This window comes from Sebastes fasciatus, chromosome 9 (assembly GCF_043250625.1).
Source record: "Sebastes fasciatus isolate fSebFas1 chromosome 9, fSebFas1.pri, whole genome shotgun sequence".
Taxonomy (NCBI): domain Eukaryota; kingdom Metazoa; phylum Chordata; class Actinopteri; order Perciformes; family Sebastidae; genus Sebastes; species Sebastes fasciatus.
In genome coordinates this window covers 14,942,099-14,968,294 of record NC_133803.1, presented here as the reverse complement: position 1 = coordinate 14,968,294, position 26,196 = coordinate 14,942,099, and the positions used below count along the sequence as shown (strand labels likewise).

The 26,196-nt window shown below is 42.8% G+C and overlaps 2 protein-coding genes across 3 annotated transcripts in view; both read right to left on the bottom strand.

Moving 5' to 3' along the window:
* Nucleotides 1–1,471: 1,471 nt before the first annotated feature.
* On the bottom strand, nt 1,472–13,747 carry ndnfl (neuron-derived neurotrophic factor, like). Of its 2 annotated transcripts, XM_074646201.1 has the most exons (5): nt 13,158–13,747; nt 10,329–10,581; nt 7,256–7,380; nt 3,080–3,611; nt 1,715–2,974 (listed from the first exon to the last, which is right to left on the bottom strand). In XM_074646201.1, exons 2-5 carry the CDS (start codon nt 10,505–10,507, stop codon nt 2,152–2,154), a joined length of 1,659 nt encoding a protein of 552 aa, XP_074502302.1. In that variant the 5' UTR covers nt 10,508–10,581; nt 13,158–13,747; the 3' UTR covers nt 1,715–2,151. The 2 variants fall into 2 exon arrangements, with proteins under 2 accessions (XP_074502301.1, XP_074502302.1); XM_074646200.1 differs by having other exon boundaries at nt 1,472–3,611; nt 13,158–13,746.
* A 5,496-nt stretch (nt 13,748–19,243) lies between these two features.
* sparcl2 (SPARC-like 2) overlaps nt 19,244–26,196 on the bottom strand; it is a 30,665-nt gene continuing 23,712 nt past the window's right edge. Inside the window, exons 4-9 of the mRNA XM_074645392.1 lie at nt 25,589–25,700; nt 25,208–25,326; nt 24,931–25,085; nt 22,748–22,860; nt 21,238–21,332; nt 19,244–20,238 (exon numbers count right to left, since the gene is read on the bottom strand). Of these exons, the coding sequence (XP_074501493.1) occupies nt 20,183–20,238; nt 21,238–21,332; nt 22,748–22,860; nt 24,931–25,085; nt 25,208–25,326; nt 25,589–25,700 (650 nt within the window). The 3' untranslated portion in view covers nt 19,244–20,182. The remainder of the gene's footprint in view (nt 20,239–21,237; nt 21,333–22,747; nt 22,861–24,930; nt 25,086–25,207; nt 25,327–25,588; nt 25,701–26,196) is intronic.

Genomic DNA, 26,196 nt, shown 5'->3' with positions numbered 1-26,196 from the left:
GATAAAAATAGTTGAGTACTTACTTGACCGCAAAGGACAGATTTGTCTTTGAAGAAAAGGTGTGTAACATTTCGGGGGATCTATTAGCAGAAATGGAATATAATATTCATAACAATGTTTTCATTAGTGTATAATCACCTGAAACTAAGAATCATTGTGTTTTTGTGAGCTAAAGGCCCTGACACCCCAGCCAACAGTCGGCCGTCGGTGAGCGTCTGTCGGCATAATTTTTTTCCGTGTGTACCGTTGGCCCTAGTCTGCCGTGTCAGAGTTTTTTTGGCCAATTCAGCATGTTGAATCGGCAGCGCAGCTCGTCTGTGAGAGAAAGCATTCTGAATGGCTATTCAGCTTAAACGAATCAGTGCACAAGAAGAGAAAGGGACATGAGGAAAGCAAGCCAACGAGTAAAGTCAAGAGGAAAAACAAAGAAGGCTCTTCTCATTTTTCATCTTCATCTCATCTGATCATTCCAATACACGGATATTTTCACAACCACACGGCCATCTGGAATGAAGATAAGTGTTGAGTTAGAGTGGTGTGAAAATGGTCGGCAAACGCCTCTTTGTTTCATGTACGTATCATAACAACGGCTTGTATATCCACCATCCTCGGTCTTCCGGTTTCCCATTTTGAATGATGAATGAAAAAACTTTTTGGCCAAGACAACAAAGGCGACATGAGGCGACTCAACGGGCGACCTCCGTCGCCACTAGTTCTTTGATGTCGGGTTTGTCTAAGTCTGGGCCCTTAGAATGAGACCTTCATATCTACATAGGGAGCGGGTCCACTTCACAGAGTCCGCCATGTTACTCCACCATGTTTCTACAGTAGCCCAGAACGGACAAACCAAACGCTGGCTCTAGAGAGAGCTTTTCGTGTTTTTACGTTACCTGAAGGCCACCTTAATTCTCTGACACACTTGTGAAACTGTAACTTGAGCCGCAAAGTGCAAAACCGTGGTACCGCCAGCCACCGTCTGACTTCCTTTTCTCCTAAAGTAGTGTTATTATGGTAAGGATGGTCTCTGAGCGAGGCGAACGGCGTTACCACGGTTTTGCACTCGGTGGCTCACGTTACCGCAGTCTTGGAAAGGGAGGAGTGAGCGAAGGGCTATTCAGTTGGTTGCAATCTGCAACCACACCACTAGATGCTAATCCAAATCCTACACACTGTACCCTTTAAAGGTCCCATACTGTAAAAAGTGAGTTTCATTTCAAGAAGACACGGCAGGACTACTTCAAGCCACATCAGAAGTCCCCTGTAATATTTGAACCTGAGTCTTTCCAATGCAACCCCATCTATAAACATGTTTAATCTCCATAGACTTAAATGTCACATATAAGTATGGCGCTGAGCTGCACAAAGTCTCATCTACTACAGTAAAAGTGGAAGCTATCTGAAAACAATTTGGTAGCACGAAAATCTAATTTGACAGTCCAGTTCACGTACATGCATCACTCAGTCAAGAAGGTACAGATACCCTAGTATTTATTGGTGCGTTTGAAGCAGCACAAGAATACATCAAAGACAATGAGGCAAGTCACTAAGTATTTTTCACTGCTTCATGCGAAAGCAGAACACAAAGATACACACTGACTTTGAACTAAGCATCTGTAGATTGCACCCATCTGTGTTTATAAGCCTGTACAATATGCAGCACTGAAGATATACACTGCAACCCCCCCGCCCACCCCCACATCTCAGATGTTATCCAATTATTGCCCCATCTGTTTCTGTTGCATATTTGGCACAGTCTCTGTTGTTGTTTTTGCATTGACTTCCTGTCATCACAAACCTCATCTGTCCTTTTGTACTCCGACACAAAATAAGCACTTGGACAACTGGCACGTCATTATCATGATCAACAATGAATAACAAAATGACAAAAAGCACGAGAGTTGTATTGTAAATGTTATGAACTTTTGCTGGTGTGCAAATCCTTCTCATATGCTTTCCATCCACTTGCATAGTGCGAGTGGAGTTGAATAAAACCATGGCTCTTCCAGGGGGAATATTTCCTTGTTATGGTAACAGTCTCTCCACAACAGTCAAATGGCTTCGTTCTCATGGTCAGTCTACAGCATTGTCCATGGCCGATGCATTTTCCCCTAAACTGGGACAGTCTAAAAACCTCCTGTAGGGGGCGGCAGCTCAGCATTCCTTTCTGGTCTTCACCATCTTGCTGGCGTACTTGATAGGGATCCCCCAGCGTCTCATTAGATAGACATCAAACACATAGGCCATCCCTGGCTCCAGGCCCCCGATCACAGCTGTAGTGACGGCCCGCCGAGGATTCAGCTCCTGGAAATACTTGCAGAGAACCCTCTCGGTGTCAGAGCGGGACTCTGGTCCCAGACAGGGCGCCGATGCTCCCCCTGCCTTTTCTCCCCCTGCCTCTGCTTCACGCTCTCCCAGCTTTCTGCGGTACACGCAGTACAGGCTCCTTTCCTCTGTGCCCATCCATGCTAGGGTTACACTGTTGCAACCACGCAACCGGTTGAAGGATTTGATCTGCAAGGTGGAGGGCAGAGATGGGACCCCTCTGCGATGGTAGGCGGAGGAGGTCTGCATTTTCACTGAAGCCATCAGACCTCCTGGTAGAGCCGGGTCTGCAGTAGCAGCAGAGATCTGGCCGGCGGTAGTTCCTTCTCTCTCCAAGTGGATGAGATAGGACGGACTTCCCTGGAGCCAAATGTGCACTAAATCTCCCCCTACAGCCTGTGAGGTCAAAACCTGACCTTTATTGGACACGGTGACCTTGACCTTTTCACCTCCACTGCAGCTCTGCAAGGTCAGGAGGCCGCTCTGCTGCCAGCCCCGAGGACGGAAAGTGAAGAACTGCTCCGAGTTGGAGCCTCTGTCGCCGAAGGTCACCCACCTCAGCTCCCCTTCCCTTAGTGTGACGATCGCCGGCCGTGCCTCCTCATGCGTTCGAGCAAACGTCCCCTTGTACGCCATGCTGGTCCCGTTCAGCCTGTCGATCACAAAGACGTCAAAGTAATACTGGGTGTCAGGCAGGAGATCAGAGACGGTGCAAACGCTCTCTGTCCCCTGACACGCACACTGGAGGTCAGCGTACTCATCAGCGAGGGAGGAAGGTGGACTCTGGGGGTCAGGATACGAGTCCCACTGCTGCCACCACCACTCTTTCAAAATCGGCCACGCCGTCACTCTCCTCCTCCTCTCCTTCTTTTCTTCTTTCGGGTCTTTCTTTTTCCCCGTGCTCTCTCGTGCGGCACAGAGGCTGGGGTAGTTTTGCTGAGAGTTGACGAGGACACAGTAGTCGTAGCTTTCCTGCGTTTGCGGGAGGCTGGTGATGGAGGCACTGGGCGCCCAGCTGAGGGTGACGCTGGTCATGCCCACACCTAATGTGTGAACTCTGGGGTCAGCTGGGAGCAGAGGGAAGGCGCCTGACTGCCCCAGGCCTTCGTGGAGGTACACTGTAGCTCTGGTGTTCTGCTGTTCGGAGCGCAGCCTCAGGATGTAGATGGACGCCTGGGGATTGGAAGGACCCAGGAAGGTGTCAACTGCATTGCCTGTGAAGCTGTGCATTTTCTCCTCAATCCCGGGACCTCGCCACCACACCTCGGGCATACTCTTTTTGGTGCTCCCTGCGATGGAAAAAAACATAAAATGAAAACACACATATAATTGATCAATGTGTTTTGCTTATTGTTCACTTCACTTGGATTTGTGACCTTCGCTGTGCAGAGTTGGTCACTAGAAAGCAGGGCTGGCTTAAGGCCTATAGGCCATATAGGCGGTCGCCTAGGGCGCCACCTTCTGGGGGGCGCTGGTCGCCCTCTAAAAAAAAAAAAAGAATTAAAAAGAAAAATGCCGATGGGCGCCCTTCCTCATTTTCTGCTTTGATGTAACAAATGAACAAATAAATAAATTATGAAAGAAATACACTTTTTCATCTGCCCGGCTGCACTTAAACGTCACACTGTGGCTGAGCGCACTGGGGGCCCGGAGTGGGGGGCACACTGTGCCGTGTGCATCACAACAGCCCGAGTAAGGATCAGGATGTAAGATTGTGATTGGCCTCCAAATCCAAATTTTGCCGAGGGCACTACCTAAAGGTCTAGAGCCGACCCTGCAAGAGCGCTGTTTTCACATTCGTTTGATGAAGGGGGAAAGTTTCTCTGCTCACCTTAAAAATGTGGACGTACAACCAGGATTTTGTGACATCACCACTAGTTTGGAAACCAACCATGCAACTTACACAAGTGTTGCAGCCTCCCATGCACATACACTGAGAATGGACTTTTCAATCGGGGCAGCAATCGTAACTGAACAGACAAAGACCATAACACTGTACAATAGTATAGCTTTTTTATTTTTAAAACAGCTTTTTTTTGCTTTTAAACTCAACCTAAACTAAAACCATGACTAATTATAAGCTAATAAAAGCTGATTCTAGCTCCAGGACCCATAATTGTACCTTATAGAGGATGGTAGGATGATCATCCCTCACTTTGCGTAGGTTACATCATTGGTACATTTTAGTCTATAAGATCATCTCTGGCAAATTTCCCACTTCTTAAACCGGAAGTTTGTATTTCCGCAAAACCATTATAATCTTAGGTCACACAAATGGCCAGATTGAGGTGTCTTCTATCAGTACAGAAGCTGGCAAAACAAGCCTGTTCCACGACGGTCCTGGTCCTGGAACGATCTGTAGGCCAAGCTTAAACTTGAGACTCTTATCTTTTTAAATGATTTAAACTTAGAATAAAGTAAGAGGTCACTGCTAGCTGCCTTCAGTTAAATAACAAGCACATGACCAACATGCTGCCCTGTTAATGTATGATGTAATGTATTTTGGGGGTCGCAGGACACACAAGCACTGCAAATGTGCATGAAACAATGAACAACAAACAGAACAGAACCTGGCTGATATAAAGAAAACCCTAAACACCTCACAAATGAACAAATACATAAATACGTCAATTGCCACTTCAAAAATGGTTGCCAGTATTTCTATTCAAACCTAAAGTGTTGTCATTTTGAAGTACACACTCTTCACTTGAACGTCTGAACTGGCAAAATAAACCCGACAAAAAAAAAAACCCTGCCGCCGCTCGTCTCCACTGTTCATCGCTTCTGGAGATGAGAAATCGCTCCTCAAATGAGACCAAATGTTACAGAATCAAAGTGAATAATTCAGGCCGGCGATGGGGACCCACGAGCTCAGGGTCTGAATGATTCATGTGTCATTTTATAACTTCATAATGTTATTTTACCATGTAGAGAAGCTTGTTTAGTTAACCTGGAAAGTGCTCATGGAACACTCTGAGGTATATTTTCTGTTCTAGAAATCTGCACCTCTTTAGGTTAGAAATTAGATTTACTCTGAGCCCTTATTGCCCTGACTTTAGTTTTAGACCCTTCTGTAATTCTGCTGCTCTATAGTATGTTTTAATCTCTTGAGTTTATTTGATTTGTTTGGTTGGTGAAGCACAAAATAAGAGTTCAGTTTTATTTCAATGTTTGAATCAGGAGTTGGCAGCGCTTTTCAGTTCATGTGTGTGTTTTATGAGATTTTGAAATCCAAAGTCTCATATAACATTTATGGCAGTGTGACAACCAGATATGATCACACTCACTGTCTCTGTCCTTGTCAGAGATAGTGGGTGGCATTTAGAAAAAATATATATCATTTATTTTGCTTTGAACTTATAGCCAAACAGGTAAAATGTGCTGATAAGAAGACGGAGAAATAATTTTAGTTTTATCTACCTGAGAATTTGTGACAAAGAAATTCAGAGAAAATCTCTTTTCAAAAAACAAAGGCCTCAGCTGTGATGTGATTGGTCGAAGGGAATCAGTTTATTGGTCTATAAATGTGATATAACAGCAGTGGTAAATTAAAGGGACTGTGTGTACGTTTTTATAAACGTGTTTTAATCTTTTTTTATTGCCAATGTGTGAACAGGTTGTAACCTAACATAAAAATTTAGACCTTCCGCGACTTTCTGGGTTTCCTCTATCAGCCTGTAGACTGTTTTTAAAGGGAAGAATTCCAAGTCAACTCCGGCCCAGGAGAACAAAACTACGATGTCTGCCCTGTGCCTTCTGGCCACGATCGGGAGGCTGAAGAAAGAAAAGTTAACACTAGTATCAACATCGGCCAGGCCTTCGATTCATGGAGAGACCTTCGTTTGGTCTGCAAACATTACTGCCAAGCATGTGAAATATAGAGTGATACTGTGGCTTAGCTGTCACGTTCAGTCTTGTGTGTGTCGCCTCACTGCGTCTACGTAGTACGAGCACAAGTGCGAGCAACAGGACGCTGCAACTTAACGGCCGCAGGTGTCACTGTTAACAAGCAATTTCTGATTCTTACATAGAGTCCCTTTAAAGCTATGACCTCCAGGCTGCAAACAAAAGACAAACAAACAATGTAAACAACTATATACCTTATAAGACTTCTAATAGTGTGATCATTCTTATACTGTGCTAAACTTCTGGTGTTCCAAAAAGTAAACTTTCTTTTACAAACACAAAGTTAAGTAAGATTAGAGTCTTTGCCCTCTACTAAATCCCTATCTGTGATATAGTGATGATAATATCTAATTGATCGTCTTGGCTTAGCCAGATGCAGTGATGATCTTCAGGGTACAGTGGATGCCTAGAGGTGCAAGTTGTATGGACGTTTTTATTGGACTTTATTAGTTGTAACCCACAGAAGACGTTCCACAAATGTGTACCATGATCTGCAAATATTTCACTATCCACAAACACATATTTTTGTATTTGTGTTGTGTAAAGTCAGTCACAAAAATACAGGGCGATTTGCAAATACGCATAACTTACTCTGTAAATACGTATTTTAAGGTTTACATGTAAAGTGATATCTACACATTTGTGCATCTATTTCGCATTTGCAGATCGCTTCCTGTGCATTTGTGGGCCATGTGACATTTGGAACTTTCCTCCTGTTTGTTTACATAATTTTGTCCGATTGGTACCGCAGCAGATCTGTAGATAATAGTTGTAATCCACAGAAGACAATTCACAAATATGTAACATGATCTGCAAATATTTCACTACCCACAAACGTATTTTTGTATTTGTGTTGTGTAAAGTCACATCCACAAAAATATAGGGCGATTTGCAAATACACATAACTTACTCTGTAAATATGTATTGGAAGGTTTACATGTAAAGTGATAAACACGTCTTCTGTGGGTTACAACTAATAAAGTCCAATAAAAACTTCCATAAAGTTATGGTCTTACTGTTCACTCACACTGCACGCTCTTGAGGGGTTTGTCCTTCAGGGTGCGGGCTGCCAAGCTCCATTCGATGGGGAGGTCACAGGGGCTGACAGTCACCGACATCACCGGAGCCTTCTTCTTCAGCGTGAAGTATAGCCTGTGGAGAAACACCAGAGATAACCACAAAGAAGTTTCATCACGGGGGACTGTCAAAAAGATAACATCCTGTTTCGATTAAGCAGCGAGGTGATGGATGAGAAGACAAGTGCATACTGTGCAACATTCTTTCATCTTGTTGGATGATTCTGCAGATACGGTGCATGGGCTGGTTGAAATTTTTCTTTTTCCAAAAGCTTGAATTGAATTTCGACGTTGCAGACCGTTGCCAGTCGCTGTCTTTCCATTTGCCTACATGCTGATCAGAGGTTTGATAGCAGATCAGGAGAGGTGACCTGGGAGTCGGATGATAAGACTGCATTGACAGTCTCAGATGGATATCTGCCTGTTTGCTGTAACTATCTGGGATCGTGCTCAGCATAGAAACCATTATTGTGATCAGATGTTGTTGCATGTTGGATTACAGATTTGCATTTTAGATGGCAGTTAAAGGACGTTTAACATTCCCGCTGTGGTGGTCTGGTCTTGGTTTAATTCAAACACTCACTGTTGTTAACTCATGAGTCAATGTTGAACTTTTCACCTCAAACAAGGACGCGACATAGAAGAAGTCTGTCTCTTTTCGTTATGTCATTTCTTCACAGCTAGTTAACCTTCATCAAAATGAAGCAACCGCGCGGTTATTTGCTAATAAATATTTGTTCTCCGTCCTTACAAACATCATTATTCATGATTTGGTGCAGATGGTGGAAGCGGTTGTTTCCAAGCAGATGTGCGACACTGTCACTCTCAAGGGCGCTTTGCGGCTTATTTAATAGAGTGATTGATTTCTGAATCAGTGTTTTTTCACCATTATTTGCTGTGCGGTTCTGCATAACTGCACCGACGGACAGACTGCAGCACACAAAGAGATGCATTTCGCAATTTTCAGCTCCCAGTTTTAGAAAGCAAGCACTGGCACTGGCGTGTAGGGTTCAGGCCAAATGGGCTCCACTTCCTCTCGCTCTTGCTACAGTGGTGCTGGAATCAGCCACCGTCTCCAAAAAGGTGGTCGATGGATGGGCTGGTGACATGTTATTGAAGTGGAAACAAGGGCAAATCTGATGAGCAGGCCTCAAGATTTATTCATGCACCTTCAATGAACTGCAAACGAGGGAAAATCTTCACTTTTTTTGATGGAGTCATTTAGTGTGGTGTTAAACGTAGGGTTGTTTGTGCCGTTCAAAAAATTTTTTTTTGTTATATTTGTTGAAACTCTCTTTCTAAAAAAAGGCATCACCATTGTTAAAAGGCAGTTATTAACAACTGGCTAAATGAGACTTCTAAACGTCATCACGCCGACTCGTTGCTTTTACAGCCTCGTTGTGTATACTCGCACTCATGCGACCGTGGTGTAGTTCGTTCATAGCCTAACGTCAGCTTTTTACTTCTGGTGATTGCATTCACGCTTCAAAAATCATAAAAGTGGTGTTCGTTTGTGGAAATTATCTTACGGAACAAAACATATAAAATCATAAAAGAGCTTATTTTTTGCATTAATCCAAAACCCGATGGAAAAAGCTAATGCTGCTAGCTACTTTCATTGGAAAAGAGTTGGCAACACTGGGCTGTTTTTTTTGGTTGGATCATTTTTTTAAATCTAGTACACTCTTGCTAGTTTGTCAAGATTACCTACCCTGCCTTTAAGTTTCAAAAACATCTTTACTCACTTTACTTTTCATGCACTGTCAATCACTGTCAGTGGTGGAAAGTACATTTACTCACGTGAAAAATACAATTTTGAGGTACTTTAATAGAGTATTTATATTTCCTGCCACCATTACAGTACTTCTACTTCACCACATTTCAAGGGGAAATATTATACTTTTCATTAGGGCTGTCAAAGTTAACGCGATAATAACACGTTAACGCAAATTTGTTTTAACACCACTAATTTCTTTAACGCATTAACGCAACCTGCAATTTTTGCCACTATTTCATCTTTCGGAGGTTGTAGCGGTTTTAAAGCTAGAGTGAAGATACTGGCATCATGTGAAACTGGAAAACCATGTCATACTAGCTTGTCGCGAAGGAGGCTAAATAACGCTCCAAACTTACGCTACATTTTGGCAAAGAAAAACTGGTATGGCCATTTTCAAAGGGGTCCCTTGACCTCTGACCTCAAAATACATGTATGGGAATGAAAATGGATTCTATGGGTACCCACGAGTCTCCCCTTTACAGACATGCCCACTTTATGATAATCACATGCAGTTTTAGGCAAGTCATAGTCAAGTCATGTTATGATTTGAGCATATTTTTTATGCCAAATGCAGTACCTGTGAGGGTTGTTAATTGATTTTCAATAATATACATTTGCACGAAACAAGCATATATGCCCACTCCTATGTTGATAAGGATATTAAATACTTGACAAATCTCCCTTTAAGGTACATTTTGAACTGATAGAAAATGTGTGATCAAGTTGTGATTAATCGTGATTAAAGGGACAGTTTGTAACTTCTTGCACGTATAAATCAATCCGGGTCGGTGTCCCATGAGCGTTCGCGTGTGACTACGCTGTTCAGACAAGACTCCAGCACAAACTACACGGAAGCACCAAAACCGCTAAGTTATATCTAGTGATGCCCGTCCGACGCTGACTCTCATTGAGTTAACGGCCACAGGTGTCGCTGTTAACAAGCATTTCTGATTCTTAAACAATGTCCCTTTAACTATGGACAATCATGCGATTAATCGCGATGAAATATTTTAATCGATTGACAGCCCTAGTTTTTATTTGATAACATTAGTTACTAGTTACTTTACAGATTCTGATAAATAATAAAGATATAATCAACAAATAAATTATAACGTATTAGAATAGATAAGACTTTAGTGATCCAGAGGGGAAATTCACAAGCTACCCAGTAGTAATGTATATAAGTAATTAAAATGGATCATCTGACTAGACCACCTGAACGCATATTGCTTCATCCCATCTGTTACCTGCGAGTTCGTCCTTTGGGGAGCGTTACAGAGGTGATCTTTCCCTCTGGGAACCATGTCGTTGGGCGCAGTGGCACCTCATTCTCAGGTGCCAGGGCGGAGTGCACCTGGGGCCACGGAGAGCCACAAAACAGTGCCAAAGCTGCACCGAGACACCAGGACAGGGACACGGGTGCCATCGCTGGTTCTTGCTGTCTGTCTTTTTCACTCTTTGACTTCCCTCAGTCGCCACCTCTTGGATGTCTCCTGGGCTCTGAGAACACACGATGGAAAGGTCAAGAACATCAATCAGAGCCCATCAGCAACACACACACACACACACACACACACAGTAACACACTCAATAGTTACATTTCTACTGTACCATTCACACAGACACTAAAGAGGCTGTAGCGGCTGCTGATGATTCATTGATATGAAGAAACATCCTATCCTATTCAGACAGAATTATTCATGCAGCGGAACAGAAATTGCCACGCTATATTACTCTGGGATGTGTGCGTGTATAGCACAGCTTGACACTCGCGGTAAAAAAAATCACACTACTTTTCAAAGTGCAAAGTGGGTTGCTAACATCACTCTGAAGTCGATGCGTTTACATCGACATTTCTATTTTTAGTCAAATGAGTCTCTTCTCTAAATGTCTTTCATCACGGGTATTAGCAGCCATTTTATCAGGAGAAAAAGTGACGCCATGCTGATGTGAAGAGACACAAACAACACCTGGAGCTGCTCTGATCTGCAGTCGGATCCAATCAGCATACATAAATGCAGCACCCAAACAAGAGCTTGTATCCGATTTTTCTGTCTTTTATTATAGTTCTTTCACACTCTATTATTGTATCTGTCTTTTTTTATGTGTATATTTATATATAGTGTGTGATTGTGTGTGTAGTGATAGTGGATAGGATGATTACAGGTCTCAGTGTTCTTCTCGCTCCCCAGAGAAAACACATATGTTCAAAGTCACAGAGTCTTCACAAACACACTCCCCGCCTTCCTCTAACAAGGTGTATTATGTCAGTGCTGTGCCCTATAGATCAGATGACAATCACAGTGGAACCACGGAGGCGGCTACAGAAGGTACACATCTGAGTCTTTCGGGCCCCGGGACGCGCACGGATCCAAACTCACAAACCGGCGCACGGCTACAAAGTCGCAACAGAGGCGCCTGCTCATTATCCTTGCAAAGAAAGAGGGGAGTGAACGACCCATAAAGCTTTAACTGAGAGACATGCAGTGGGAGAGAGAGGCAGATTGAAATGGGAGGGGAGGGGAAGGGGAGGCTGAGAAAGAGATGGCTGTGGAAATGGAGAGCAAGAAGAGGAGGATGTTGGATCCTAGAGTAATTAGAGGGAATGAGACGGAGAGAGGGAAAGAGGAGAACTGGAAGAGAGCGGGTTGGAATCAGAGGGGGGGAAAGAAACATTATTGCCATGCAACAAGGTTGCGATGAATTTGTTACGGCGTTTTTAGCCAGACACATGAAGCTGATTGGTGTTTACTTTAGCCCCCATGTCGAATGGGTTCTAATGTGTCACATATTACCAGACGGCTGCACGACCTCACACTCCCCCTCTTGATGAAAATGAAAAAAAAAAGCTTGGCGGGCTTGTTTCTTCAAAACGCACCCGCTGATAAAATATGCATACGGCTCCTCAGCAAATTATGGCCAATTGAATTTTCATAAGGCAAAAAAAAGGCTGGGTCTTCCAGAGAGAGGGAGCTTAGTGAACTTAACCACCGGCCTCTATAAATAAATACACACTCCCCTTTAAACACAGGAGCTCCTGACTTTGATGGTCCTGCTCACTCTTTTTTCCTCTCTTTTAGTTTCCTCTTTCCATTATGTTTATCCCAGACTGTCAACTCACTGTTTATTCTGGATACTGTTTGGGTTTTAATTAAAGATATTTCAACCCTGTTCTGTTTGTCTTTTTCTTTCTTTCTCTCCCCCTGCCCTTCTTTCCTTTTTCCAGCCTGTTTCGGCCCCCTCATTTAGAAGTTGATGCAGGCTCAGTTTCAGAGGGACAGGTTGAGTGCTGTGTGCTATCTGTCTGCACATTGTATTCCGCTATCTTCTATCTCCTTGTGCTCTGGCAGGACCATCTGCCTTCTGTTATCTGTGGGCAGGGACAGATTAAATGGCATGGGGTGGTCCCTGCAGGATCCGTTGTCCCCCCCCCCAAAACTACTATGGGCAGAGGACTGGCCTGTGGTTCGTGGCGGGGGTTGACGAGATGATGGCAGTGGGGAAAAACGCAATGACCACGGAACTTGATAGGATTTTACGGCTGATTTTCTACCTCGCTGCGTGTACATTTGAATATATTAACCCTTCTTCCTCACTTTCCATGTCCCTATGTGCCTGCATCTCTCAAAACACTTTCGTACTTTTAGTATCATGCCCTTTCTTGATGCATACTTTATGTCTCTGCGATCACTGCCACACTCTGCACTCATACTTTTCTTCTTGAGATTTCGAAATGAGAGAGAATTATTGGTAGTCAGAGAGCAACTAAATACACAGATGACAGATGAGAACAGCCCTTAAACATGCTGTCAAGATGAAAATGATCCTGCCACAAATGAAAAGTGCCCTGCATCTGTCTCAGCTTTTTTTAAAAACCCTCCAGAGTCCACACACACACACACACACACACACACACACACACACACACACACACACACGCACACACACAGAACTGATCCAAAGAGAAACAAGTTGCTGACTTCCAGTTGAAATATGAGACACTGATGCACTCACACACACTCACACACATGCTCTGCAAGGACAACAACATGCATGCATGCATGCATCCCCCTTACCTTTTCTCAGTGCACGCTCTCCCTCTCCTGCGCAGGAAGTGAGGGATGGGATCAAATGAGAGAGGGAGCGAGGATGGAGGAGGAGGAGGAGGAAGAAGAGGAGGAGGAGGAGAAGGGGATGAGAGCCGGTCGCGAGGAGAGGAGGAGCGACAGCAGGTTGCTGTCGGGTGTTCCTCTGACTCCGTCTCCCATGGGGTGCTGCTCGCTCCTTGTACTTCAGGAGGTGTCTCTTCAGGGTATCAGGTGTCCCTTCAGGGTTGTCCCAGCTCCTGTGTGCTCCTGGTGTGGTGCAAAGCTCCCCAGGCACTCTCCTCACTCTGCTGTCTCTCAGTCCTTCACACGTGGAGGCTTGTCCTATTAAACACTGTGTAAATGTCGTCCGGTCAGTGAAGCTTGTGTGTCCCCCCTCTTCTCCTCCTCTCTTCTTGTTTTCCCTCTGTAACTATACTCTTTTTCCCCCCTCCTTTTCTGTTCACTTCTCTGTTTACGTCCTCTCTGGTATAGTGAACAGAGCTCACTTGCAATTCAAATGGGCTCACGTGTGATTGTGTGTGTTTGTGTATCTGAATGTGCAATCTGAGAGTGCAGGGAGCGAGTGGGTGAGTGTGAGGGGGCTGGTGGTGAGGTCGCTGGATGGGGGGTGGTGATGAGGAGAGAGAGAGAGAGAGAGAGAGAGACAGGGAGAGAGAGAGCAGCATTAGGGAAAGGGGAGGTGATGCAAAAGTTAAATACATTAACCGTTCTGGTGTGATAACATCTGTAGGAGAGGGCTTCAGACAGCATGTTAGAGGTTACACTGTCTTTGTGCCCTTATCGCTTGTTCAATCAGGTGCTTAGACTGCCTCTAAATGAACATGTTTAAATGGAAGGATGGCCTATCCGATGCTTAATGGATTTATGCAAATATTTAGTGTGCTTGTTGGCTTTAAAAACAAATTAAAAACTGTGCCATGTTTTTTACATGTTTCTAAGAGTGCTGAGGAAACATTTACAATTTTTAACCTTTATCTTTTTTTTCCATTAAATGAATAGAATGAGAATATTTGAATGAGTATTCAATTTCTCTAAAGATATATAATAATAATAATAATAAAAGAAAACAGTATGCCTCATCACTTGGATGTGATTTTTGTATATCATATATCATTTTCTACATTGCATCATGTTACTCGGAGCTCCTATAGGTATAGCTACAGGTTGTTTATGTGTCTGCTATTTTTGCCATTAAATATGGATAGCAGATCTCTTTGGGATTTCAGTGGATTTTGGTTTGTTTACTGGATTCAAATTCAGATAATATCAATGTACGGTAGTTTTGAATGTGATGTTTACTTAAGGATGGTTTGGGGACTTAGTTCTTCGAGTTTAAAAGAAAAAAATAGAGTAGGCTACATAATATATGGCAAATGAATAAATGCACATATTTTATCAGTATTTAAAGGTGCTAAATGCGAGATTAGGAGCATTTCTATTACCTCCGCACAGCGATCAACATGGCATCAGCTGAGCCGGCAGCTCGTAGTTAACGGTGTTAACAGTGAAAAAAAAGTCAACAGTGCTGACAGAGCTAACAGTGATAACCTGGGGGAGAACTGGAGGATGAGTGCTATACGCTTCTGTGATGGCGCCGACGGTTGGTAACCGATCAGCTGTAACCGCTGTATGCAGAGCTGCAGCCGTGAGCTAGCCAATGGGGCACGCTCACATGCACAAACATGCACTAAAAACATACGTGGCCGGGCCGGCCATGTCAACAAAGCACAAAGAAGCGCTGATTACAACACACACAGAGTGAGAGTGACTTGATTCTCTGTTGAGGTAGACATTACTCCTCTAGGCTATATATTTATCTACATAGCAAATAGTTGTTTGCTGCTATATTAATGCTCTGGATATCATATAGAGCACCTTTAACTCCTCAGGTCAGACTGCAGCAAAATGTCTTATGACCTCCTTATGTTATGGGACAACTGCAGATTCTGCATTTTTTCACATTAAACTCGATAAATTTAGAGTTGAGTTCGACCAAAGCACACTTGGTGATTGTGGGAAAGTTTTTGGTGAGTTTTATTTTGTTTCTGTCCAGTTTGTATGAAGTGTTTTATGATGCTCCGCTACGCACAGCTGATCTCAACATAAACAAAGATAGACATAGATGATGGCGCAACCTGAACGGAGAGGGGGGGCAATCGTACTCGGGCACCTTGGTGGAGGTCTCCGCTCTCCTAGTGCCATTCTAGTCTGGGTGTTATTTCTTGTTATATAGCCTACTTACATAATTTGAACATGAACTACTACATATTTGTATTATTTCAATGAATTCATGCTTATACCTTCTTTCATACAAAGTTAATTAAGCTTCATCTTAGTTAAAGGAACAGTTAAACTGTTTAAATAGTTTTGTTATGCAAAATTCAGCAACTATCGTATCCATTGTTTTAAAGGAATAAATGGACATTTTGGAAAATACTTCTTCACTTTTTTGCACTGATTTAGGCTTAGATGATATCGATACCACTCTCAACGTCTGTACAGCTGGAGCCAAGAGACTGTGGGCTTAACTTAGCTCAAAGACTGTAAACAGGTGTAAACAGCTAGCCTGGCTCAGTAATTAACACATTAGGCTATCTCTTGTTTGTTAAATATGTACAAAAACCAAAGTGTAAAAATGCCAATTCAAGGTGTTACGGGAGGTTATCTGTGTAGCTTCATATTTACTGTGCAGACTATATTCCTTTAACAATAAATCTCCTCACCTCTTCTCTCTCTACATATTTTTCTCATCGAAGACTTTGCAATCTTGATTTCAGTCTTGCTGTTAGGGAAGTTTGGGAAAACTGTTGCATTCAGTAGCTTGTTGGCTATTTGCTGCCTGGGGCTTGGTTTCAGAGTGAATCCTCCGGTCTGTAGAGTTGAAATTAGAAACCTTTGGCCCCCGCTTGTTATATTGAGGACACAATGTAATGAACTGGAATTCTACCAGACAGAGATTACCTATAAAGTCTGTATATAGACATCCATATTGAAGGCTTTATGTCCTCCACCTTTAGGTCAAGTGTAGATCTCAGAGGATTGTGGGGCATTCATATCAGTAGCTCTCCAACCCAACCCAGCCCTCTCCTCTCCACACAATGGTGGGCCTCATGTACGGCGCTCTCTCTCCTGAGCTCTTTAATCAATATCATTAGGAAAATAGAAAGAGGCTCGCCTCATTGTGTGCTAACTCCCCCTCTGCCGTTCTGTGATGGGGCCTTTTCTCGCTCATTCACCAGGTACTTCAGTGGAGGGCTATTGAGGTCGCTCTGAATGGGACCCACTCCACCCAGAGGGAATATTGTCTGACCGTAGGCTAAAATCTGAGAGATCCCCTCTCTCCCTTCCTCTCTGTCTGCAACATCACTTCAAAGAAGAATAAAAAAATGTGGCCCATGAGCGCTATTAATAAATGTATCACAACTGGTCCTTTTTTTTTTCTTTTTTTTTGAGTGAGGACCCTTTGCTGCGGCTGGACTCTCTTTCAAAGCCACCAGTCTTCCTCTCCCTCTCCATTCGCTGGCCCACTTTACAGTCCCTAAGAAGTTCTGAAAGTCGGCAATCTGGCAGAGCACGATACGGCGGCTGCGTTTGAAGATTGGATGGTGATTAACCTTTGAGAGATTACTGCACACATACAACTTTGTGTATGAGCTGCGTCCTATAACAACTTTTATACTGTTTTTTTGGGGAGATTTGAGAAACACGTTGTGGTCTGTTTTCCTAAGACTTCGGACATCTGTCGGACATCTGTCGGACATCTGTCAGACCTGGAATTGATGCACAAGCTTGGGTGACACACATTCGTAAGCTCTCACACACACATCCTCTCTCTGTTTCACTGCCATCGTGACTGGCCTGAATATTTCTTTTGATCCGCACAGCTCCTCTCCTCTTGTGTTGCCGTTTAATAATTTATCGGCATACAGTCACCGGACAAACTCCATCCGCACAGAGAGCGACAGAAAGTGAGAGTTAAAATTTCATTTAATCGCATGAAAAGAAACTGCAAAACTGGCCTTTTCATCTATTATTGATGCCTGCTTACAAGCCATGCATAATGCAAGTGGCCGTCTTTATGACAACCATGTATTAAATATCATGTTCTGGGGGTCGGGGGGTCTCGGGGCTGCGTGCTTTCACTTGCCACAGCTATAGTTGGCTTTGGTACTGAGTAATAGCCTACATGGACAGTGCCGTAGAAGCAAAGAGAGAAAGAGGGATTGACAGTGAGAGGAAGTGATGGAGAGAAATTGACAGAGAGAGAGGAGATGAAATGGGGAGGACATGAGGGAGGGAGGGCGTGCTATAGCTGACAACGGGTTAACAGGAATTCTTATTTTTAACAACATGTCATCACCAGCCGCCCATCTGCTCCTGTGCTGTCAGAGTCCCTCGGGAGTGTGTGTGTGTGTGTGTGAATGTGTGAGAGAGAGAGAGTGATGCAAGCAAGCCATCACAGATCCGATCTCTGATCAGCTCCAAAAGGAGGAGGTGTGGAGAGAACAAGGTTAGAGAGGTGGGTGGCACACAGATATGTCTCTCCTTTAATACCCAAATGGGGTGTGACAGGGGAGGACAGTAGGGATGGAGGTGAACGGTGTGTGCGTGTGTGTGTGTGTGTGTGTGTGTGTGTGTGTGTGTGTGTGTGAGAGAGAAAGGTAGAGTAGGATTAGGTGGATCAATCTACAACTGCCCTCTGCGTGTTTGGATGGGGGGATGGAAGGAGTGGTGGTCCAGAGGTAATGAAAGGGAATCTATTAGCACCGAGGAGGGGGGTATGAAGACACACAAAAGGAGACGGTGGAGGAGGAGGTGTGTAGGCTATGCTGGACCTCCAGGGGTGGCCCCAACAGCTCATTTTATTTATTTTTTTCCACATAGATGAAGTAGTCCCTGGGGAAGAAGGGAGCGATTGAGGAGAGATGTTTGTTTGGAGGAGGTAGTGGGGGCATGGACTTTGTTTTTTTTTACATATAGCGGAGAGACAGGACCAACAACTAGCTGTTCCGGTGGTCCAGCCGATTAGACTGTTGTCAGGCTATCAAATAAGCGTTATCAGTCGCTATAAGCCCTATAGATGCGTGTCAGTAGGGGCCTACTACACCCACTAGTAGGTTTTTATCATCTATTCACATGGTAGATCACCGAAAGAAGGTATAAAAGAACATGACAGCGACCTCAAGCGACCGTAGTAGTTATGACAGGAGCAGAAGCGGTAGTCAGGCGCTGCATTATAGATAGCGTGAAACTCATTGAGGGGTGAACGTTGGGGACTATGGATGAGACTCAAAACACAGGATTTTCACCCAGGAGACTGGAGTTCACATCCTGTGTGAGATCAATAATGTGTAGTTGTCTTTGTGTTCGTAGTTATTTTAACCCAAAACTGTTTTTGCCGAAATCTAAAGAAGTTGTAATGCCTATTTAATGGCCTGATAACAGTTGAAGCGGGTACCAGGTCGCTCATCATTAGCAAATACAGTTCCATCTCAGTTCAGTAAAGTTAATCTCTCCGCTTTTGTTCTTTCTCCATGCCTGTTTTTCTTGTTTTTCTCCCAGTTTAGACTTGTTTTTCACTCCGTACGCCAATTGCAGCCCTCCAGTGGTACACTCCACTTTATCAAAAAGTTTTGGAATGAAAATCTGACGGAATGAAAACATCTTGTTTTGATATTCATGATGATGCACTTTCTTTCCGCACGACATGTAGAGCAAGCAGTCCTCGGTCCTCGTTTTTTGCCTCGCGTCTGCACTGAATCTGCATCTCACATTGAGTGCTGAAATCTCCCCCCCTTTCTTCATCTTCTTTCCAGTGTCTTCTTCTTCTTTCTTTCTCACCCCCCCTCATCCTTCAGGCATGGTAAATGTGAAGGCTAATTAGTCCAGAGAAACCAGTCATACCAAAGAAACCACCGCAGGCCACACACACGCATCCTCCTATTGATCTTGTAGCACCAACACGAGACAAACCACACACACACACACACACACATTCACGCACAAAACAGAGCAAAACAAACAAGATGCAACAAGAGTTTTTAGAGCAGCATGTATTATACATGGTACATATGTACAAAAAGTCAGCAAGCTTGCATTATGCAAGTTTTTTTTTTGTTTACCTTGACAGAGGTCAAGTGTTTCAAATATTCTGCATCATGCTCGGAGATGCTATTTACAGAGTCGGCTGTAAAGGAAATATTTTGCAGCATCAAAACCTTTTTTTCTTGCATTTCCTCTTCTCCTCAGTTCCTCCCGCTTTCTCAGCCGTCCCTTCCCCCCCTCTCACTCTCCGTTCTCAGTCTTTCCCTCATTTCTGATCCATTTTTTATGCATTACTCCATTACTCTCAACTCCCATTTACAGTGCATTACCTCCTCCCATCTTTCACAAACACACTTTACACTTCTCTCTCCTTCCTTCAGTCACTTTGCTTCCCTCCTTTTCCCTCTCTCGCTCTCCTCTAGTGCATTATGACACTTTCCTCTACTTCTCCCCTTCACCACCTTTATTATCTCTTTGTCTCTTCTCCGGTCACGTCATCCCATTATAAGCCCTTCTTTTCCCCCTTTATCTTTACTTCCCATCTAGTTTGTCATTCAGTGTACATCACGCTGTCTGTCTGCACTGCTGCCGTCCTCCCTTTTAATTGGCTATTCAAAGCATGCCAAGTCATTTGGTACTTGATACTGCCTATTGTCTTTTACAACACAAATGTACAAATGTCAGCAAATGTAATTAACAAGACTGGCGGTCAGTCCGTCCAGACATTTATTTACTCACATGAATGCACAGACAACCAGCAGACGTTCACATTTGATGAGGTTATAAATCACTGTGTTACGAGCTGCAATGTGAAACAGATGCGTGAGCAGTGTGGTAGAGATGCCATCCTGTAGCTTTTAAATCAGGTAACTGTGGTGACTTTGTCTTCAGCGAGTTCTTTACAGTACAAAAGACATGCGGGAAAGAGATCATAGCCGTTTTTCATGTCAAAGGTGGTTCTCTTTGATTGTTGGACACAGCTGACGGGAGCCCATTCTCATTGCTGTGGATAAAACAAATAAAACAACAAATCATTTTGGTTTGGAATGGCATGTGATATAATTGAGACAAATGATATATAAGTGTAGACAATTTGCTTTACTGACTTGGAAAAAGCATGTGTTTAACAAAAGATTTTTTTTTAAATTAACTCTGTTATGTTTCTTGTGGGTAATGTTCTTTAGTTGTCTATTTGAATCAACTCTGAATACTCAATGTTGAAATTTAAATACAATACAATTTATAGCACCGAAATATTTCTGGATATATCTGAATTCATGTGGTCAATAAAAGTTAATATAAAGTTTGTGCAAAAACTTAATTTCCTGTCTATATACATATTTTTAGGGTTCACAAATTCAGGTAGAAAATTCAAGTGCTCAATATTCAAAGTTATGTTGTATTTTTTTCAAATTCAAATTGTTCAAATTCAGTTCAATTTGGAGTCAAAAATGGCATGGAATCAAAATTCAAGTCATGTAAAAAAAAATGTGGGTCGCTTGTGTTTGAATCTGGATGTTCTAATCTGAATTTTGGTGTCTGACCAAATTCAGACCAACAGAGATCAAGCCTGAACCATTTTACTCATCTCGAGGAGCACTACTACTAGACCCTAATCATGTCATCAGGGTTCATTTCCCTGAAGTCAATGAAAATCAGGATGTCTGTGCCTCCACTGCAACTATTCTGACCATTCTTTTTTAAAATCTACTTCTCAGAAGTCCACCGATTTTATGGACGTACAATACTAAATGTAATAAGTGTATAATAAATGTAATCCTCATCCAGGAAAATATTGTCCTAAGGAGAAAGTTCATGATTTAGACTTAATCCTGAAGTAAAACTTGAAAGCAAAATGAATGGAAGAACATGTATCCCCTTAAGCTGGTTGATAAACTTTGCTCTTTTGCAATGTGCTTTAAGTAAGCTATAACCTTCATCAACATCCGTCTGTCACCATGAGGAATTACGGCAACATTGAGGCGAAAAAGTTGTGACTTACACATGAAATGATAGAACCAGTCCTCGGAGCGATCCACCAGACAGGTCGTCCACTCTCGCAGGGTCACCTTCCTGTTCCTGTTACGGTCACATGACCTGCAAACACAGCACAGTATATAACACATGGTGACCTCAGAACACGGCATGCATTCACGCACTTGTTACATGTACACACAACACGACAGATACACAAAGACATAGTGCGTTGGGGCTCTTCAACAGCCATTGTCTTTCAGTTCACCCTGCAGCGTCATCTCTGAAGGGTACTCCTTCAATTTGTGTTAATCCATGGGCAGCGGGAGACACAGTGGGTAATAAACATTATCATTGCTGGGAATGGCTTGACATTGACACAGCCAGCCCTTCTCCCACAAAACCTGTCACCGCATACTGACAGAGAAAAAGGGGGTTGGGTGGTAGTATGGATGGTAGAGAAAGAGGGGGAGAGATGGAAGGATGAAAGAATGAGTGAAAATGAAGGAAGGATTGATAGAAAGAGAGGCAGAGGATCTGAAGATGAAAGTATAGGGAGCACGGAAGGGGGACAGAAGTGCTTCAACATGGAGGAGGAGGAGTAAGATGATGGAGAGATGGTGTGGTCATGAGATCGGAGGGGAGGAGGACACAGGAAACGGGTGTTGGCATAGAGGATGAATGGATGGATGGCGTGCAGAGAGAACAGCATGGTGGGAGGTGCAACTTGGTCACAGAGCGGGGGCGAAATGCATCGCTGTGTGACATTTTTAACCCTTGGTGTTTCAGTAATTAGCTGGAAAGTAACATATTGCAAGAGACAGAAGGTTCACATTATGAGCCTTTGTGTGACATGGGGTTATGTTGATATGAACATGGTGAGTGACACAGCCCTCATGGTATTTACTCCTAAGTCTCCTCATGGTAAGTAGGATTTTACCTACTTATCAAATAGGCCATGTAATCATAGATGGTTTTCCACCCATGCTACTTTTATACCTGAAAATACATGCAACACTAAAAAATTAATCATAATAATCGTCATAATCATAGTTATTATATGTGAATGCTATGATGGTATGTGCTTGACATTTCAGGAAAAAAAAACATGCCAATACTGAATTCATTTAAAGGGACTGTTTGTAACTTTTTAAGCGTATAAATGTACCGGGTCGGGACACATGCGCGCTCGCATATGCTTCAGCCAGCAGGAAAAGCCAACACTAGGATCAGCATTGATTCATGGAGAGACATTTGTCTGGTCAGCTAACATTACTGCCAAGCAGGTGAAATATAGAGTGATATTGTGCTTTAGCTGACGTGTGTCGCCTCACTCTTTTGTGCGATGCTCGTTCATGTCTATGTAAAGCAAGCAAGCGCGATCCCGACGCTGACTTAACGGCCACAGGTGTCGCTGTTAACAAACATTTCTGAATAGTCCCTTTAAATCTGAGTTGACTAAGTTAATCATCATATACTGTATTATCCAACAGGTAAAATCTTGGAGGCAGCAATGTAGCGTTAGAGGTGGGACTGACTGAAAGAAAGGTGTAGCACAGTGCTCCAGTGGCATCCTCTTGTAACGCAGCTTCCTCAGGTCCCTGCGGCTCAACTTGCCATCCTTGTTCTTGTCCAGGATGGTAAATCTTTTCTAAAGAAAGAGAAGAAGAGAGATAAAAAATAATTGTGGTTTATTTAATTTGTATGGCACTAAATGACATAAACATGCATTGTTAGCCATGCTTGCGACATTAGATGTCAAGATGGCAATGTTGGCCTGCAGCTATTCCCTATAGATAGGGAATGGGAATGTGACATCACCTGGAGGGTAAAAGAGTGCCATCTGCCAAAAGAACTGCTGAACTAACATAAAACACTACACAGTGAATAAGATTCTAAAGACGAAATGTAGTATACGTATAATAGGGCTGTCAAAGTTAACGCAATAATAACGTGTTAACGCAAATATGTTTTTACGCCACTAATTTCTTTAACGCATTCACGTAATCAATCTTTCGGAGGGCTCAGTTATAAAGCTAGAGTGAAGATACTAGTATCATATAAAACTAGAAAACCTAAGAAATCTATGGGTACCAACCGTGTCATTCTAGCTTGTCACCAAGGAGGTTAAATAACGCTCCAAACTAACACAAAATTTTGGCAAGGAAAAACTGGCATGGCCATTTTTTAAAGGGGTCCCTTGACCTCTGACCTCCAGATATGTGAATGAAAATGGGTTCTATGGGTACCCACGAGTTTCCCCTTTAAAGACATGCCCACTTTATGATAAGCACATGTAGTTGCCTTTTTGGGCTGCAGTTTGCCATGTTATGATTTGAGCATATTTTCTTATGCTAAATGCAGTACCTGTGAGGGTTTCTGTACAATATTTGTCATTGTTTTGTGTTGGCCTCCAAAGATTTACATATTTTTGAACTGCTGACAGGTGTTCACTGACGCCAAAACACATCAGCGACTGTAATGGGTGGCAAACTCTCAAGGTCCTCCTAATTTGTAAGGATCAATATCATTAAACAACTTCAATTTTGTAATATATCGACCCCTTGCCTCTGTCAACTTCTCTTTACATGGGCATTTGTCTTTCGCACGTACTTTATACATTTCTGTCGATGAACGATTGACATAATGACAGCTACCGTACGCTACCCCCAACAATGGCGTTGCCGCCCCAGAATGCTCTGTGATTCCCATTCCCTTTTGCCATGAAATTTGGTACTGACATTCAAGGTCTTCAGAGGATTAATCCTAATTAATTTGGTGATCCCTTGTCTTTTCATGTAATGACACCACTGGGTCAAATACTAAAGCTCATGACATTCCCATTGGCTGTACTTTGTGTTTAGGCCTATAGCCTATACTGCTAATTAGCAAATGTTAGTTTAGTTTATCAGGATGAACAGTAACAAGACTGGCAAAGTCCTAATAAATCCAGATCTTTAAACTTACCAGTCTAAAGCTGACTGTCAGTAAGTGCTTCAATTTAAAAATAATGAACTTGCTGTGTGCAATCATATCAGAGTTTTATTGGCCCGCTTGTTTTATTGGTGCAAATGGTCCCCATCTGTAGATATACACTTTTTAAGGATACAGCACAGTTTTATAATTTATAGAAAATTATTCCCACTTTGAGAATCACTGTCAAAAGTATATCACTTTTCAGATCATCAAAATAATGCATTCGTTTTCTTTTAATTCATCTGAGGTCAGGAGGTTAAGGTGGCTGGCGGAAGAATATTAAGTTATCCCTCCATTCAACATCTTATTGAATAATTTAGTGATTATTGACCAAACCCTATTTATACATGACGTTCTTGAGAGCCTGTGTCTCATTCTGTGGAGTACCACACCACAAGCAACACAAGAACTTGCCACTTAGAGCTACAGTAGGTTGTTAGCATCGATTTCTCACTGGACAATGCATGAAGCACAGTTTGTATGTTGGAACGACGGCGGTGTCTGGTGTCAAAAACAACTTTGTGTTCAGTGTTAGGTTACGCTGGGAGTGAAAGGGATCCCTTGGTATATTCTTCTTCCGGCTATAGTTTCTTTGGTTTTACATTTTTGCTGTGGATATTGATTTCAATGCATCATCATAAATCACGTTTAGTACTCTACAATCATCTTCTCCTTCGGGTGCAGACTTTTGGTGTCTGTCAGTCTGCTGCTTAGGCACACTTTAAACATGTATAGTTTCAGTTACCTGTGCTAGTTGTGTCCTCTGGGTGTGGCTGAGGCAGCTCTGGGGCGGAGCAGCAGGTGCATAGGACTCCCCCATACGACTCAGGAGCAGAAACCAGTCCAGGAGACGATATGGAAACTGGCTTAACTCCTCCTCAGTGCATTTAGCCTTGGGGACTGATCAAGAGGGATAACAGAGCTATACTTTGGCAGGCTGCATATACACAGTGGAAATTGTGTGTAATATCTAATACTGTGTGTGTGTGTGTGTGTGTGTGTGTGTGTGTGTGTGTGTTTACCCAGACAGGGTCCTGTGTGAGCCAGCCCTGTGCGGCGTCTTTTTCTGCAGGCTTCTTTATGCAGCAAACACTCATTCCCATAGGTCTTTCCCAGAACACTGCACACTGGTGCCCTCTGCCTGATCGCACGAGCCGGTGCCCAAAAGCAAAACTTTATGTGAGGCTGGATCATACAATGTGCAGATGTGTACTTTATGATTTCATATCAAAATCTACAACTTTTTTTGGTTTTTATGAGAATCATTAACAAATTCAAACACTGAATAAGCAATTTTACATAAATATAAAGTATACATTTGAGGACATTTTCTGGTCACAAACAGAAAATGATCAAAATCCCAAATAGACTGTCACTTGGTTTAAATGCCATGAGGTGTTTACCTTGGACAGAACTGAGGACACACACACTTGGGGACGAGGACTCCATTTTCCCGAACTACCTGGCACCAAGATCCAACTGGACTGTGGCATTTCAGCAGCTCACAAAGCTTTTCTGAAACACGAGGAAACATTGTTGTTACTACATCATTTTTTTCTGTTTCCAAGTTTAACATCTGTGCTTTCTTTGACTGATTACAGGCCTGCTCCTATGACCACTTATTCATCTTTCAGCACTGATTAAAGGTGTTTTGGATGAGAGCATCATTTAAAAGGTCTTGTAAAAGTCTGTGTAAGATAATGAAATGTCACAGAGTGGTGGATGAAAAAACCAAGTGAGTTGGAAGAAGGAAAAGTAAAGCAAATGAATAATGTCAGTACAATGAATTATGTGACAATCACCTGATTTGTCTGCTCTGAAGTTGCCAAAATGAGATTTGCTCGTATAACTAAAATCATAACACTTGTATCTGTATCTAACTGGATAATTTATACAAAAGTCTGCAAATAAAACTATTTAAAATGATATATATTTTTGGATGCTCAGTAGCAAAATCTAACGAAATGTTCAATCCATATTTGTTGGCATTTAGCCTTTGAAGAACAATATT

Coding starts and splice junctions, on each gene's coding strand:
- ndnfl (XM_074646200.1), bottom strand. CDS start 10,507: ATGGCACCCGTGTCCCTGTCCTGGTGTCTCGGTGCAGCTTTGGCACTG. Junction 7,381..10,328: donor CCCAAAGGACGAACTCGCAG/GTAACAGATGGG, acceptor GTTTCTCCACAG/GCTATACTTCACGCTGAAGA. Junction 3,612..7,255: donor ACCCCTCAAGAGCGTGCAGT/GTGAGTGAACAG, acceptor TTTCCATCGCAG/GGAGCACCAAAAAGAGTATG.